This window comes from Lonchura striata, chromosome 1 (genome assembly GCF_046129695.1).
Source record: "Lonchura striata isolate bLonStr1 chromosome 1, bLonStr1.mat, whole genome shotgun sequence".
NCBI classification, from domain to species: Eukaryota; Metazoa; Chordata; class Aves; order Passeriformes; family Estrildidae; genus Lonchura; species Lonchura striata.
This window is the reverse complement of record NC_134603.1, coordinates 90,573,214-90,587,993: the sequence shown is the minus strand read 5'-3', so window position 1 is coordinate 90,587,993 and position 14,780 is coordinate 90,573,214. Positions and strand designations below refer to the sequence as shown.

The 14,780-nt window shown below is 38.7% G+C and overlaps 1 protein-coding gene across 2 annotated transcripts in view; it reads left to right on the top strand.

Moving 5' to 3' along the window:
• The window catches only part of NUP153 (nucleoporin 153), a 39,379-nt gene that overhangs the window by 21,395 nt on the left and 3,204 nt on the right, over positions 1-14,780 (top strand). Inside the window, exons 11-20 of one of the 2 annotated variants that reach the window (XM_021552952.2) lie at positions 2,319-2,457; positions 3,868-4,002; positions 4,384-4,476; positions 4,710-4,800; positions 5,091-5,210; positions 6,827-7,441; positions 8,881-9,075; positions 9,607-10,449; positions 11,024-11,383; positions 12,838-13,110. In XM_021552952.2, the coding sequence (XP_021408627.2) occupies positions 2,319-2,457; positions 3,868-4,002; positions 4,384-4,476; positions 4,710-4,800; positions 5,091-5,210; positions 6,827-7,441; positions 8,881-9,075; positions 9,607-10,449; positions 11,024-11,383; positions 12,838-13,110 (2,864 nt within the window). Of the gene's footprint in view, positions 1-2,318; positions 2,458-3,864; positions 4,003-4,383; positions 4,477-4,709; positions 4,801-5,090; positions 5,211-6,826; positions 7,442-8,880; positions 9,076-9,606; positions 10,450-11,023; positions 11,384-12,837; positions 13,111-14,780 lie in introns of both variants that reach the window. The other variant, XM_021552945.3, reaches the window with a different exon arrangement.

The window sequence follows — 14,780 nt, the reverse complement described above, 5'->3', positions numbered from 1 at the left end:
TCAGGTAATTAAATAATTACCTGGAGTCTGAAGGCTTTGTTGCGCAGCAATTTCTTTCTGAAAAATTCTTTATATGTGAAATATCTTACCGTTCAGGAGTATATTGAATCTTTAGGGGTTTTTTGTGTTGGTTTTTTTTGTTTGCTTGGTTGGTTTTTGTATTTTATTTATTTATTTAGTAGTTTATTTATACAGAAAGCTAGAGGAAGATTGTTTTCTAATGTTCCTTACATGACAAAGGCACTTGTCTGCTCTGTGAGTTTGCATGAAAAATGAAGCCCTATAGAGTTATCTGAAGACAAATGCCAGCTTGTCTCTGAAAAAAAAAAAATCTGAGAGAGTTAATAATTGCGTTTCTTCTTGAGGAGATTGTCTTGCATTATGCTGCTTGCTTGGCATAGAATGACTTGAGATAATATTGATGACTCTCCCTTCTGGGGAACTAATCTTTGGATGAATTAAGGCACTGTGTGCTCAGAATATATCCTTTTTCTTGAGGATTCAAGCCTTTCAAATAACAGTATTAGGGAATCTGCTAATGTTTTGGCTCTGTGTTCATCTTCCAAGCAATTCTTACATTGCCTTGGGCATTCTTTGGCTTGCAAAAACCCCAAAGCCAACCCTTTGTTTTTACAGTCTAATAGATTGACTTTACAGGAGCCATCTTTAGTTTTGGCAGAGGTGCTAACATGTTAGGCTTTAATTGTGGGTATTCAGGCTGTTCTAAATGTTCTTTGGTGCCATTCCTTTCTCCATGTAGAAGGGAGATCCAGGAAACTGATACTGCTTTTCATTTGTTTCACAAATTTTACTGCTGTGTTTCTACTTTTGATTTAGGACTAGATGGTCCTTTTATTTTAACTCTTTTATAAAGCCAATCTCTATTTATTGTCATATTGTGGAGTAGGAATGCACACTAATAAGGGCCAGAGTCTCTTCATGCAACTAACCTGCAATACTCTGGTACATTTCTGTTCAGCCTAACAAAGGCTGTTTGGTTTTTATACCAGTGTCAGAATTGTAGATTGGACTAACTTGCTTGAAGACAGAACTGTTTTTGCTCCTTAGGGACTGACAGGTGTTAACAGAAGAGAGGAATATGGGCTACCATAGACATGCTATAATTGTCTGAATAAAGATTTATTTTGGCATGAGGTTTTATTTCATAATTCAAATTGATTGTCATTTTGGATTAGGGAAAAATTTGAGCATATGGCCTTAAGGATCTGGTTTCCTCTCAGTGGTTACAGTGCTGAGCAGATGTTTGCAACTATCTGAGAGGTTTAGACCAATTCTTTTCCTCAGTCCTCTAGACACTTGACCTGGTATCTTCCAGTGTCATCCAGTGTACTTTTGTAATGACTGACTGATTTGCTGTAGGATAAGCTTGATATTGTAATTTTTTTTCAGGGATACTTCATCATAATGCCCTGCTGCTTTTTATTGCTATTATTCCTTAGTTCACTTCTGTTTTGGGAAATGGCATGGGTTTGCTTTGGTTGGTTTTTGTTTGCGGGGGGGTGGGGGTGGGGATTTGTCTGTGTGTGTGGGGAACCGTGCATTTGTTTGATTTGAGATTTTTGTTTTGTTTTTTTTCTTTCCCCTCCCCACTTGGATTAGGGAATCTTTTTGGTTTCAGTCTATGCTTTTGTAATGAATAGAGAAATGCCTTTGTATGCCTTACGAAAGGGATCTGTATTCATGTCTAAATAGACTTCTGGAATGTTGGCACACCCAAACACCTCTGCTGCTTCTGTTGATGGCCTCAGGAAAGCCAGAGCTGCTTATGAAGCTTCTGTCATATTTTCTTGCCACACAAGTTTCAGCCTCTCAATTCCATAAGAACTGTTGGCAGCATTTCCTGTGCGACACGCACGTGCCCGCCCCCTGCTTGTGTATTTTTAGTTATTCTTTTATGTCCCTTCAGAGATACATGCTCATTACAGAATCAGAGAACTGGCAGTCAAAATTTCCACCGTCTGGACTATTAAAAGCAAACATTAGAAAATAATCTAAATCAGTTCTTCTATTTCAGGTCTTCTGGCTTAATCATCATTCATTTATGGATGTTGTGCCTATTTTCTATGTATGTTGTTCTCACTGCTGCTCTTATTCATGTTTGCTGTTTAGAACATCAGCTATTTACCAGCATTTAGGAACTTGTGGGATAGTTTTTTCTGATTCTAATTAGCGTGTGACAGTTCCAGGATTAATAGTGGCTATAATCACTTGAAACTATTTTTTTATTCATTTTGGTGGGTTTTTTTTCTTTATTTTTAATCCGCTTCCTCAACCTATGTATTTTTATTTTGTGCCAGCAATTTGAGCTACTCCAAACTCGATACTCCTGCATCCAATGGTCTGTCTTTGGGAGGTAGGATGGAGAGTGCCTGTGGCAAGATGAGAAGGGAAAGGGAGCGATACTCTGCATCAAGACCTGCACAAAAACAGCAACTGGTAAGGGTCTCTCAGGTTAATTGATGTTACTGTGATTACTGAAATAAGTAGCTTCATTGCCTCATAGTAATTTACAGTAATGCCATTTCAGTTTTGTGGGTGTTTTGCTGTGGGTTTCAGAGCAGGCTCCAGTTTAGTTATCTATATAAGTGCCTCAACTTTGGTTTTATATTTTTAAACTCTTCCATTGTATTATCTTGAACATTCTTCATACTATAAAGTTTCTTATTAGTTGTTGAATTAATAAATTTGGCAGAGGCTTGTAGAGTTTTTAGGAAGGATTGAAATATCAAGTATTAAAAAAAAACGGGTTTTTTATTTTGTTATTTTATATGTAAGTCATATAGAAAGGTATGGGTGAAGAACCTGAAGCAGAAGACAGTGTTTTGCATGTTTGCTAATGATCATTCACAATTTTTGGCACTTGCTCAAACTCATTGTGAAAGGTTTTCTTTTGTTTTGTTTTAATGGGAAAACTCCATTTAATGCAATGATAGTCATTATTATCCCAAGGATTATTTTCCTGTCTGAGTGTTACATAAGCTGTCTACTACTGGATCTTAAATCTAAAGAGGTTAACTTGGTCTTCTGGCTGATGAAAAACAAAGAAGTAGGAAATACTGGAGAATGTAACAGAAATGGTCTCAATATCAAGGTGTGATAGACTCTTCAGATCAGATCTCTGAAATATGTAATCTGTGAGGTACATTAAATGTCTATAGTAGCAATGTGCTTATCTGCTTAGTCACTTCTGAGTAGACTACTGTCCAAATCCTGAAGAGATTGGCTATTCCCATTTAAACTCTCACCAATCTAATCTTGGCCATCAAAAGGTTTAAAAGACAAGGGTAAGCACAGAAGTTTTTAAGGTGCACTGATTTCTGAATGTTAAATTTACATCCTGATAGATGATACTGACTAGATTTACCAGAGTATGATCCTGTATGTCACTCAATCAGGGTTTCATTTTTGACTTTCTGTGCTTTGGTTTGTTTTGGGGGTTTTGGTACTCAAAGGAACACACATCCTTCTTAAAATACTGCGTTTTTCCAAGTTCAAGTGACTTCAGAGACTTTGTCAGCTGTCCTACCTAATTTTGCAAGACGAACACTTTCTTACTTGCCATGAAGTTGTGCTCTTAATTAAGGAAATAAGGGAATAATAGAATCCTAGAATGGTTATGTCCTTCTATATCTTTATTAACTAAAGGACAAAACAAAAAATAAATCTTACCTGCACCCCTCTCTCTTCTGCTCAGGTAACAATTTTGAGCTTACTTTCAGTACGCTTACTAGGCAGATGATAGATGTACTATCGCAAATCTAAAACTTTTCTAAAGACAGTGAAAGATTTTGCAGCTTCTTTAAAGAAAAAATTAAACTAACAAAAATTAAAATCTGTACCTAGGAGATGGAGCAAGAAGTGCTACCTGAAGTACCCCTGCCCATCAGTACTGCATCGCTGCCGACGTTCAGCTTCAGTTTCCCTACCAGTAGTGCTGTCTCCTCATCACCCAGCATTGTTTCAAAAGCAGTGATGAACAAGGTAAATCTTTGCTGTATATTGTGAATACTTTTTCAGGGTGAGTATACATCCTCCTTGCTGAATGTTAACTTTTTCTGTGGTGCTCATGAAACTAACCAACCTGAGTTTATAACCTGTTGAATTAAACAGGGTTTATTCAGATTGGGGGATGGGGAGGATGACATATTTTGATACGGCTTCTTCTATCTTATACACTCTTATACACTGACTTGCAAGCTTTCTCTTTTCTGACCTCTCTTAGCTGTGGATCAGAAATACCAAACATCAGATTTCCCATCTTCACTACAGAATATCTGTTAGATAGTGAATTCAGGTAGCTGCTGTTGTTTCACTGGGATGTTTTTCTCTTAGATACAAACTTTAATTATTTTGGAAATACAGGTACAACCAGCGAGTAATGTTGGCAGTCCTACATTTGTATTTTCATCTCCAATTGTGAAATCTACTGAGGTGGAAGTGCTACCTCCTTTGTCTGTAAGTAAAATAAATCCCAACGTTTTCTCAAGGCTTTAGTAGAATACTGTGGAACAGTAAAGTAGAATTGGCCCTGGTAAGGGGGCAAACAAATATATAGATTTCTGGTTTGTGGCTTTTCACCTAGCACCCAACAAAAGTTTAAAGACTGGATTTCAGATTACTATTTGTGTGTGAAACTTAATTAAAATTCCTTAGAATCTAAAAAAAAACCTTTTTTTTTTTTTTAATAGCAAATTAAGTTTACATTTAGTGTTCCTGTCGTAAAGTCATCAGAGCTTTCTGGATCCACTGATACACCAGTGACATCCATCCTTAGTCCAGGTAACAAAAATTTTAGCATTTCAAACATAGAGTGCTAATTCTCTTTTTTTTTTATATGTTAAATAGTTAATCTGTTATTCCTAAGCTTGTTATAAATTCCAGACAAAGTGTGTTTTCAGTGACAAGTATGCTTTTAATCAGATTATAACTATAAACTCTTGTAAATAAGTTTAAATTCTGAAGATTCTTATTTAAGAAGAACGAAACATGGAAATTCTTGTTTCTAGCAAACATTAATGTATTCTAAGTGGATTACTTTGTAAAAGGTGGGTTTTGTTTTATTTTTAAAGGTAGTGCCACTGTAAACAGCACCAGCAATAAGAAGGAAGAAGAAGAAGAATATGATGGGTTCTGCAAACCTGCTAAGTTCTTAAAGCAAGGAAGTGTGTTGGACATTCTAAAAAGCCCCGGTGAGATAATGAACTCTTTTAAAAAATATTTTGCAGAGAATACTTGCTTATAGCTGCATTGATTTTTAAAAAATGCCAGCACAACAGCAACCAAAAAAAAACCCCAGACAATTTGTCACAGTTAAGGCAGTGTCAGCAATAAATACAGACTTAAATGCTACATCTCTTATGCTTCATGCCCCCTTCTGTTATAAGGGCTTTCATTGCTGATGGGAAAACTGCAGCTCCAAACCAGATGCATTGCTTCTCCTTTAGATGTTAATTTAAACTCAAGTATAAAAGGAATTAGTCAAAGAATCATTGTTTTGTTTAAATAAATAAATTGTATGTAATTGGAAAGGAAATGTTTGTAAAATGCATTACAAACATTTCTCTTGCACCTTCACCATCTCCAGAAATAAAGAATGGTAAAGATAATTTAATTCCTAAAGGTGTTTCAGAAGTTGCATATCTTCTGATCTTAAATGTTGACAGTTACTGTGGGTTCAAATGTAAAGTTAAGTTGCAGTGGGCTGTCTCACTTCAAAAAAAAATGGTTTTCAAGTCATTGTTGATTGTTTTCAACTTCTGAGTAAAAATTGTATATGAGTAAAGTGTGTGTAGATGATGCTTTTTGTTTTAGGAAAAAGGACTTAATTTAACTTGATTTTTCCCATAAGCTTTGAAATACAGCAGGACTTCTTATTATGAAATCTGTGTACACCTTAAGGGCAGTGCCTATTTTTATATTGGAAAGAGCTAAGTGAGAGAAAATACACTGTGTGTTTTGTTTAGGGAAAGACCTGTGGGTGAAGTGGTATTAGTTTTCTTAATCAGTTTAACAAAATCAGGTTCTAAATCCGCACTGTTCGAAGATTCCACTTCTAATATGAAAAAAACAATCCCTAAGCAACAATAATATAACAGTAAAAAGAGAAACTCTATTTTAGTTTTACAGTTAAACTGTGCTGATATTTAAGATATACTGCTATAGCATTTTCATTAGTTTCCATATTGGTGTTCTCTGAAAAGTTTGCACCTTTAAATAAAGAGTTGGCCTCTGCCCAGTGCATTTTGAACAAAATTTATAGGAAAAAAGAAAGTGTGTGTTTGTCTTAATTTTTATTGCTTAATTATTACTCAGTATTTGTGGGGGAAAACTGTGTAGATTGCTGCTCCAAGTACCTACTGCTGTATAGCTACTAAGTAAATGTGAGTCATCTACTGTGGCAGAAATAGCTTTAGAAATTTGATTTGATTGGGCATGGTGTCTTAAAATGGAATTGGATTATTTCCAGTTGGTGACAGATCATCAGCTTTCAGTACTGTTTGTTTATACTTGTATCTACCAGTGTAGTGGCAGATACATCTGAGATTTGTATTTAAAACTTTCTTGGAAGTGAAGAGTTAAATCAAGCTTTAAATAAGTGTTCTCTTGTGTCCCAGCTCAGCATATGAAATTTCATCCCTTTAAATAAGATTTCCATGGACTTCCTCTTGCAGTTAGTTGGAATGTATAGTTGTAACCGTTGACACTAGGTTTAGATTTGTGCTGTCTACTATTATAAATAACTTCCATGTAGCCACAGTACAGCTTCATCAGTCAGACCTCTCCTTTTTCTTTTTTTTTAAACTAGGCTTTATGTCTGGGAAATCACCCTCCTGTTCATCTGCACAGCCTGTTACGAGCACAGTGGTCTATACAAGGCCTGCAATAAGTAGTTTTTCTGCAGGTAAAGACGCCTCTAAACAAGCGTCCTCGTTTTGGCAGTCTGACACACATGACCCGTGTCTGCAGAACAAAACCACAGATGGCAAATGTGTAACATGTGAAGCTGCTAAGGTGTCCACTGTTGAGGGTACGAAGCAAACGATCAGTGTGAGTCCATGTGTCTCCTCCAAGGCAACAGTCCCTACAGCAGGGACGCTGGGCTTTGAAGACAAATTTAAACCAGCACCCAACACATGGGATTGTGATACCTGTCTGGTCCAGAACAAACCTGAAGCTACGAAGTGTATAGCATGTGAGACACCAAAGCCTGGAACTGGAGTGATGCCTGCTCTCACAATGCCAATGGTCACGGACAACTCGGTGACAGTGACATCCACCTCCAGCAGCACTGGCACAGCAGTCACTCTGGGGTTTGGAGACAAATTTAAACAGCCAAAAGGCTCTTGGAACTGTTCAGTGTGCCTTCTACAAAATAAGGCAGAAGACAGCAAATGTGTAGCTTGTCAGTCTGAGAAACCAGGTTTGTTCTCTGTTGTTTCAGTCTCGGTCTATGTGCATTTTTTAGAGAATAAAATATGCTGCATATAAAAAATATTTTGAGCAGCATGCTGTATGCCAAATAGGATGGACTAGTGGCTCTCTGCAGGAATGGTTGCAAGCACTTCAGAGGTCTCAGCCCAGATTCCAGCCTGTCACATGAGTTGAACTGATTGTGAAATGTGTTAGTGCAGAGCTGAACTGAAGCAAATATACCCTGCTTTACTACAGATAGTGAGGAAAGATGACTAAAATGGATGCCTTGATTAACTTAAAACCAATTTACTCATTTTCGTTGGGGGGAAATTACCTCCTTGCAAGGAGCTAAAAACTACTGGATTTGTTTGGGTTTTGTTTTCCTCTTTCAAATTACAGGTAGAAGGAGTATTTGGACAACACGGCTTAAAATGTCTTCAGTTAGCATTTGTGTGGAATTGAGCAGAGGTGTGAAGCCAGATTCCAAGTCAGTGTAGTCTTTAGCTAGTTGTCTTGTGCTAAAACAGAACCGTATGTTCAGAATTTCAAAGTTACATTATGTTTGTCAAGGGGACGAGTGAAGCAAGTAAAATGGGAGAACATGAATTTACTGGATGTGCTATGGAAAAGAAGACCCATTACTGTCTAGGAAACGTTACTGCTTTGAATTTGAGAAATTATCTTGTGTCTTTCTCTTGAATGCCACCCTCAGTGGTTCATTGTAGATGAAGACTACAGTTATGTGATGCTTTTGTGCCTTTGGGATGTCTGCTTCACTCTTGACGCTTGTGGAGCAGAAGTTTGCTCTTGGGGTGCAGCATCAAGGGCCATTTTTTCCTTTACAGGGGAGAAATGTCAGAGAGCAAATGTTGGATTTCACACCTCAGCAGCAGTAGGTTTTTGCTGCTGTTGAAGGCAGTGTAGCTAGTGTGGTGAACACAAGAGTTGTGGGTTTGGAAGCTTTCAGCTCCTTTTTTTCTTTGGTTACTATATAGTTTGAATATATCCTGTCCTTGTGACTTGCTGATGAATCGTTCTAGTAAATTCTCACCCTTGCATCACTTGACAATGATCATTAACTTGAGTGATGCTAACTTTGACTACCAGTAGCTCGTGTCATGTCACCAGGAATTCTTTTGGTAGTTCTAGTTCAATACAGCACCTCTAATTTACATCTGAAATCGGCTGTGTTGCTGTGTTTTATGAACTGCAGTTCCTGTTTAAATGTCACTGGTTCAATTTGTTCTTGAATTCATATATAGATTATAAAGAAGCCAGGTGTTTCAATTGTTTACATTCTCAGACTGTGTTTGACTCAAGCTACTCAACTTGTAGCTTGTTGTTTTTTTACTGTTACACTTGTGTGCTTTGCAATTTAGCGAGCATTTCTTAAAAGCTTCATGTATGATTTTAGCAGGATGATTAACTGTCTTGTTTCTTTCTCAGGGAGTTCAGTGCCTGTGACCAGTAGCAGTGTTTCTGCATTTTCTGCTTCTTCTGGAGGTTTTCTGGATTTAGACAAATTCAAGATGCCTGAAGGAAGTTGGGAATGTGAGGTCTGCTTAGTCCAAAACAAAGCAGAAGCCACAAAATGCATAGCCTGTGAAAATATGAAGCCAGGCACCAAAGCAGAGCTCAAAGGTAATACTTACTAAGAAGAACAAGGATGTGCATTCTACAACATTTTTCCCTTTTTTTTTTTTTTTTTTTTTTTTTAAAGTACAGTGATTTTTTCCTTTGAGTGTGGCAAAACTGTCCATTTGTTGTTTAGGAGTTTTGCTTAAATAAGATTGTGTATGTATGTTTCCACATCCATTCTCCAGAAAAGGATTGGTTTTTTCAGAGAAAAAGCTTGTGTCAGTGACATAGTAGTTTGTTTCAAGCCCTTATGTGTGTTGTTCATTTGGTGTTTAGACTAAAACCACTGTCTTTCAGAGAGCTCAGCAGTGTGCCTTTCCAAGGCAGGTGCTGCACAGAAGAGCACCATTGGGAAAAGATACGTGTAGAGAGGAAGTGTGGAGTTTCCTTACTTGTCTGTGTGTGTGAGGGGGTGTTTTGTTGAACAGTTTTAACTCTGGGAAAAGCTCAAGGCTAGAATCCCAGCCATGTAGCTAAAGCCTGCATGTATTGCATCATATATTGCAAACCTGACATTGTTGCTTATTTCTGCAGGTTTTGGTACTGCTACTGTGTCTACAAATGCTGCAATGCCATCATTTACATTTGGTGTCCCGTCATCATCCTCTGAATCTTCGCAAACATTAGGTAGCACAGGAGATGTTAAATTTGGAGAACAAAGTAGCTTTAAGTTCGGCATCGCATCCGAGTCTGCATCATCTAACACTGTGACTGGAGGGTTTAAGTTTCCTACTGGTTCAGGGAACTTCAAATTTGGAGTTTCTTCCTCAGACTCTAAATCAGAAGATAGCAAAAAAGAAAGTAAAAGTAACAGTTTTACCTTCGGACTTCCATCTACAAGCAGTCAGGCTCCTTCAACATTTCAGTTTGGAACGACGAGTCTGGGACAGCAGGAAAAGAAAGAGGAACCAGTTTTGGGAGGATTTGGTTTTGCTACAAGTTCTATTTCTTCCATAGCTACTAATGAGAATAAAACTGGAATCGGTGGCTTCACTTTTGGAACTGTGGCAGAAAAGGATGCAGCATCACCTGCTTTGCCATTTAAGAAGTCAGATGAGAAAAAGGATGAAACTGTTTCAACAAAGGGAGGTTTCTCTTTTGGTAGTGTGGAGTCTGCACCTGCCTCACAGTTTGTTTTGGGAAGGGCAGAAGAGAAGCAGGACCCTGTCACTTCTGCTGGTCCTTTAGCATTTGGAAAGAAAGCTGACAGTGAAGAGATAAAGGCACAGCCTATCTTTTCATCTGGGACAGCTGAGCATACCAAAGAGGAGAGCACAGCAAAACCTGTATTCAATTTTAGTTTTGGTAAACCATCAGAAAAGGAAAGTGAGCAGGCAAAGGCACCTTTTGCCTTTGGAGCACCAACCAGTACCTGCGGTAAACAGAACATCTTTTGCCTTCACTTCTCTGCTCGTGTCTGTCAAATAATACCTCTGAGGCTGTACTAGACAGCATCTACAGGATTTATACACTACCTGCAGCCTATCTTTAGTTCTAGTGGTTGATGTATAGGCAATACGTGGCAATTTTTTTGTAGATTTCAGTGAGTTTTAATACTATGTTTAGACCAAAAAAAAATTGCCACACCTTAAAGAACCTGTATTACTGCTTGTGTAAGCACAGAAGTTGTACTGTCTCAATAGTAGCATCTCAGTTGGTGATAAAATCTCTAATATGGTACAGTATAGAGGCCTCATACTAGTGTTGTTTTTTATAGTGAAAGGGACAAAGAGAAGGAATATCTTCTTTCCATCTACTTGCAGCTGTGCTGCAGTTTCTCTGCTGCTATAAAGGTGCAAAAATCACTTCATAGATATTGCACAGTTTTGCAATTGTTGAAAGTTTGCAGTGGAGGATTAGACGTTTTTCAGTGCTGGTTGCTGTGTGAAAAGTTCTTGGTTGTTAAACTCCATTTATCTGATGTAGCAGTAACTGTGTTTCTTCCTTTCAGATCAAGGAGCATCCTTCAGCTTCTTGAGCTCTAGTTCCTCCAACACAGTGGTACCCACCACTTCAGCCAACAGCAGCAGTGTGTTTGGCAGCAGCCTCTCTTCCTCAAACCCTCAGCCAGTTCCCACTCCCTTTGTGTTTGGACAACCCAGCAACACTGTGACCAGCTCTGTTTTTGGCAATCCTGCAGAATCTGCAACATCTCAGTCATTTGGCTTCTCTCAAGAGAACAAACCAGCAACCACATCTTCTAGCACTGGCTCGACTCTTACTCCATTTCTCTTTCGTTCAGGAGAGAGCAGTACAAATGCAGCAAATTCAGGATTTACTTTTGGAGCCACAACTACATCAAATTCAACAGGTATGTTTTAAATAGCCACTCTTCTCATTTTCTTATTTTTGCCATTAGTAGTGGACTAATGCCAAAATTGTACAAGAATTGTACAAGAGCTTTTCACCTTGAGAATGATAATTTCTTTCTTCAGTCACTGTTAGTCCAGTGTTTACAGTTAGAAGGAATTACAACTTTCCTGCTTTTGCACTCCTATACCTAAAACTCTAAATTCTGAAAATAATGTCAAACTTTGCCAGGTCCTTCCCTCACAAGTATCTATAAATGGAGTACCTCAATATGCAATTAGTGCTGCGTAAGGGATGGTTTCTACTAAGGAGCATAGCCAATGCATGTTGATTTTCTAGGAAATTAGAGAAGACAGCAGTAAGAAATACAGAGTTTCTTCATGTTTTGTTTGTTACTCCCTGAATTGCATGAACAAATGCATGATTCAAGACTAAATACACCAAATTATCTGTATTCCTATGAGCCATGCAGGATTCTGGAAATAAGATTGAATCTGTAAGGGACTTAGTCTAGTTTGATCCTGGTGGCTTAACTTTGTCAATCACAAAAGTGTAATTTGCACACTTTTTTTTTTTTGATCAGAAACAGAAAGCAGTCCTAAATTACAACAACCAACAGATTAGTTTGAACTGCTTACAAATCACTAACTTTTGGTGTAACTGTTTTAGTAAGTGACACCATATTTCACACATGTTCACAAATTCAGAAACCTAAGTTTGACCATGTATCTCATCTTGGAACAAAAGTCAGCCATTCCAAGTTATGGAGCAATTAGAGGGTATTTTCTGTTGCATGAGCATTAGTAATGCTGTTTAAAGTGCTCCTTTGGCGTAGCAGATCTGCCGTGTACTTTCAGAGTCACTGTTCAGGTGCGTTTCATTATTTCTGCTGGCCATGCAGCTCAACCATTGGGCTGGTTCTTTGTTGTTGATAGGTAGAGAATTACTCTGCTAAACCAAGATTTTGAGATTACTGCAAGGTTGATTTGGCCTCCAGAAGTTGATAATGGTAAACACTTAAATGGAGAGGGGTGGAGTTGCTGAAAAGAAAAGATACATGTTCTCCTAGTCCTAATAAATCAGGAGCTTTATTTTGCATGTCTGAAAAATCCAGTTTGAATTAATATTCCATGCGTATGGTGGAAACAGCTTTTAGTAAACGCAGATTAAAGCACACTGTTTGTAGGAATCGATCTTGACAACATGAAGAGGCAACCAGTGTGTTTGAGATTCAATTTTGTCTGACTCTCTCTCATAAACACAGTGTTTCTCATGTTGCTTAACAGAAAAGATGCAATTCCTGTTGTGGCTGAGGTAGTGTCTGTTTTATATACTCACACAGTTAGTTTGAAATTAAGATGAGTATTCAGCTACCAGTCCTGAGGCTTTTTCTGGATTCATTCTTGAGGGTGGGAGGGAAGGGGCCCATACTGACATCCCTCTTTTTCCCCCAAGGGTCATCGTCTTCATTTCTGTTTGGCTCTGGGCCCCCAGCGCCTGCTGCTGGCTCAGCCTTTGGCACCAGTCAGTTACCAGCATTTGGCCCAAGCCCAGGCTCCGGCCAGCAAAGCGCTCCAAGTTTTGGATCGCTGTCGACAACGTTGTTTTCTGCTGGCTCCCACCCTGCTCCTTCTGCATTCGGCTCGGTGACAAGCAGCACTCAGCCCTCTGTGTTTGGACAGCAGGCAGCCCATCAGCCAGCTTTTGGCTCTGGTACCCCCAGTGCTGGTGAGTGCCGACCATCCTCTTCCATTTAAAGATGTATATTTTACTTTGTTTTTCATGAAGTGCACCATGAATTATATTGAGAAAGACAACTTCAGCCTTGTGCGTGTATTTAAATACAGAAATTGCCCTCCATAAAAATAATAGGTATAGGGTTGTCATTATGTCCCAGGCCTGACTGTGACTACACAATGTGCCACAGGTATCCAGCTTCACAGTAAGCCTTCTCCACAAGAGAGTTAGCAGACATGGAGGTTGCAATTCTACAATTAAATTTTGAGCTTTGTTTTTTCTTTAGAAACCTAATGATTGAAAGGAACTGGTGAAAATCATGAAGTAATCACTGGTAAGATTGTGTAAAACAAAAGAGTTGACAAAGTGCAAAATTTTTACTTTTTTATTTGAAAATTGAATCAGTCATTTTAGTGTATAAAATACAGTCAGAATTGTTTGGTGGTTTTTTTAAGCATTTATGGGATAAGACTGTATTAAGATAAAGATCTTAATACTAATTTTATACTAATGAAGTATAAAATGCCATGGGAAAGGGGCAGAGAATGAACCTTGTAACTTAAGAAAGTAATAAATAAAAAACAAAAACAGTGCCAGAATGTCTATTTGATATCACATCAAATCCTGAAAGGGAGAAGCCTCCTTTTTCCTCTCAGAAGTTTTATAAAACAGCCTCCATTAAAAGTAGCAGACATTTTTGTATTAATCAGTAGATTAGTACAAGCAGATTAGTGTACAACACATAACTCAGTTGATCTTTCATTAATGAGACAGCCTTTTAAAGGTAAAGTTCTCTCTGGATTTTCTGTATTATTTAATAGTTTACTCTGATGATTTAAGTGTTTGGGGTTTTTTCAGACAAAGTACTGCTGGCACATTAAAGGAAAGGAAGTCCCCAGATCCATTGCATGAACACAGGACAGTTTACCTGAATATAAATTTACAGTTTAAGACTTGATTAATAAACTTCAGTATGCACAGGTATAAATTCCATGGTGGCACGGAAGCTAGCAAACAACTAATTATCAGTGTGCCAGCAGTATTACTTTAAAAATTCATCAATGTATGTGAATGCATGGATGGCAGAGTCCAGTGGGATGAAGTTTAATAAGTCCAAGTGCCAAGCCCTGTATTTTGGCCACAATAACCCCCTGTGGCTGGGGACAGCGTGACTGGACAGTGCCCAGGCAGAAAGGGACCTGGGGGTTCTGGTCGACAGCGGCTGAATGTGAGCCAGCAATGTGCCCTGGTGGCCAAGAAGAACAGTGGCATCCTGGCCTGTGTCAGGAATGGTGTGGCCAGCAGGAGCAGGGAGGTCATTCTTCCCCTGTCCTGGCACCTTGAATGCTGTGTCCAGTTCTGGCCCCTCAGTTTGGGAAGGACATTGAGATGCTTGAGCGTGTCCAGAGGAGGCAACGAGGCTGGTGAGGGGCTTGCAACACAAACCCTGTGGGGAACGACTGAGGGAACTGGGGGTGTTTAGCCTGGAGAAAAGGAGACTCAGAGGTCTCAGACCTTCTCACTCTCTACAGCTCCCTGAAAGGCGGCTGTAGTCAGGTGGGGTTGGTCTCTTTCTCCAGGCAGCAATGAGACAGAATGAGAGGTCACAGTCTCAGTCTGCATCAGGGGAAATATAGGTTGGATATTAGGAAGAAGTTTTT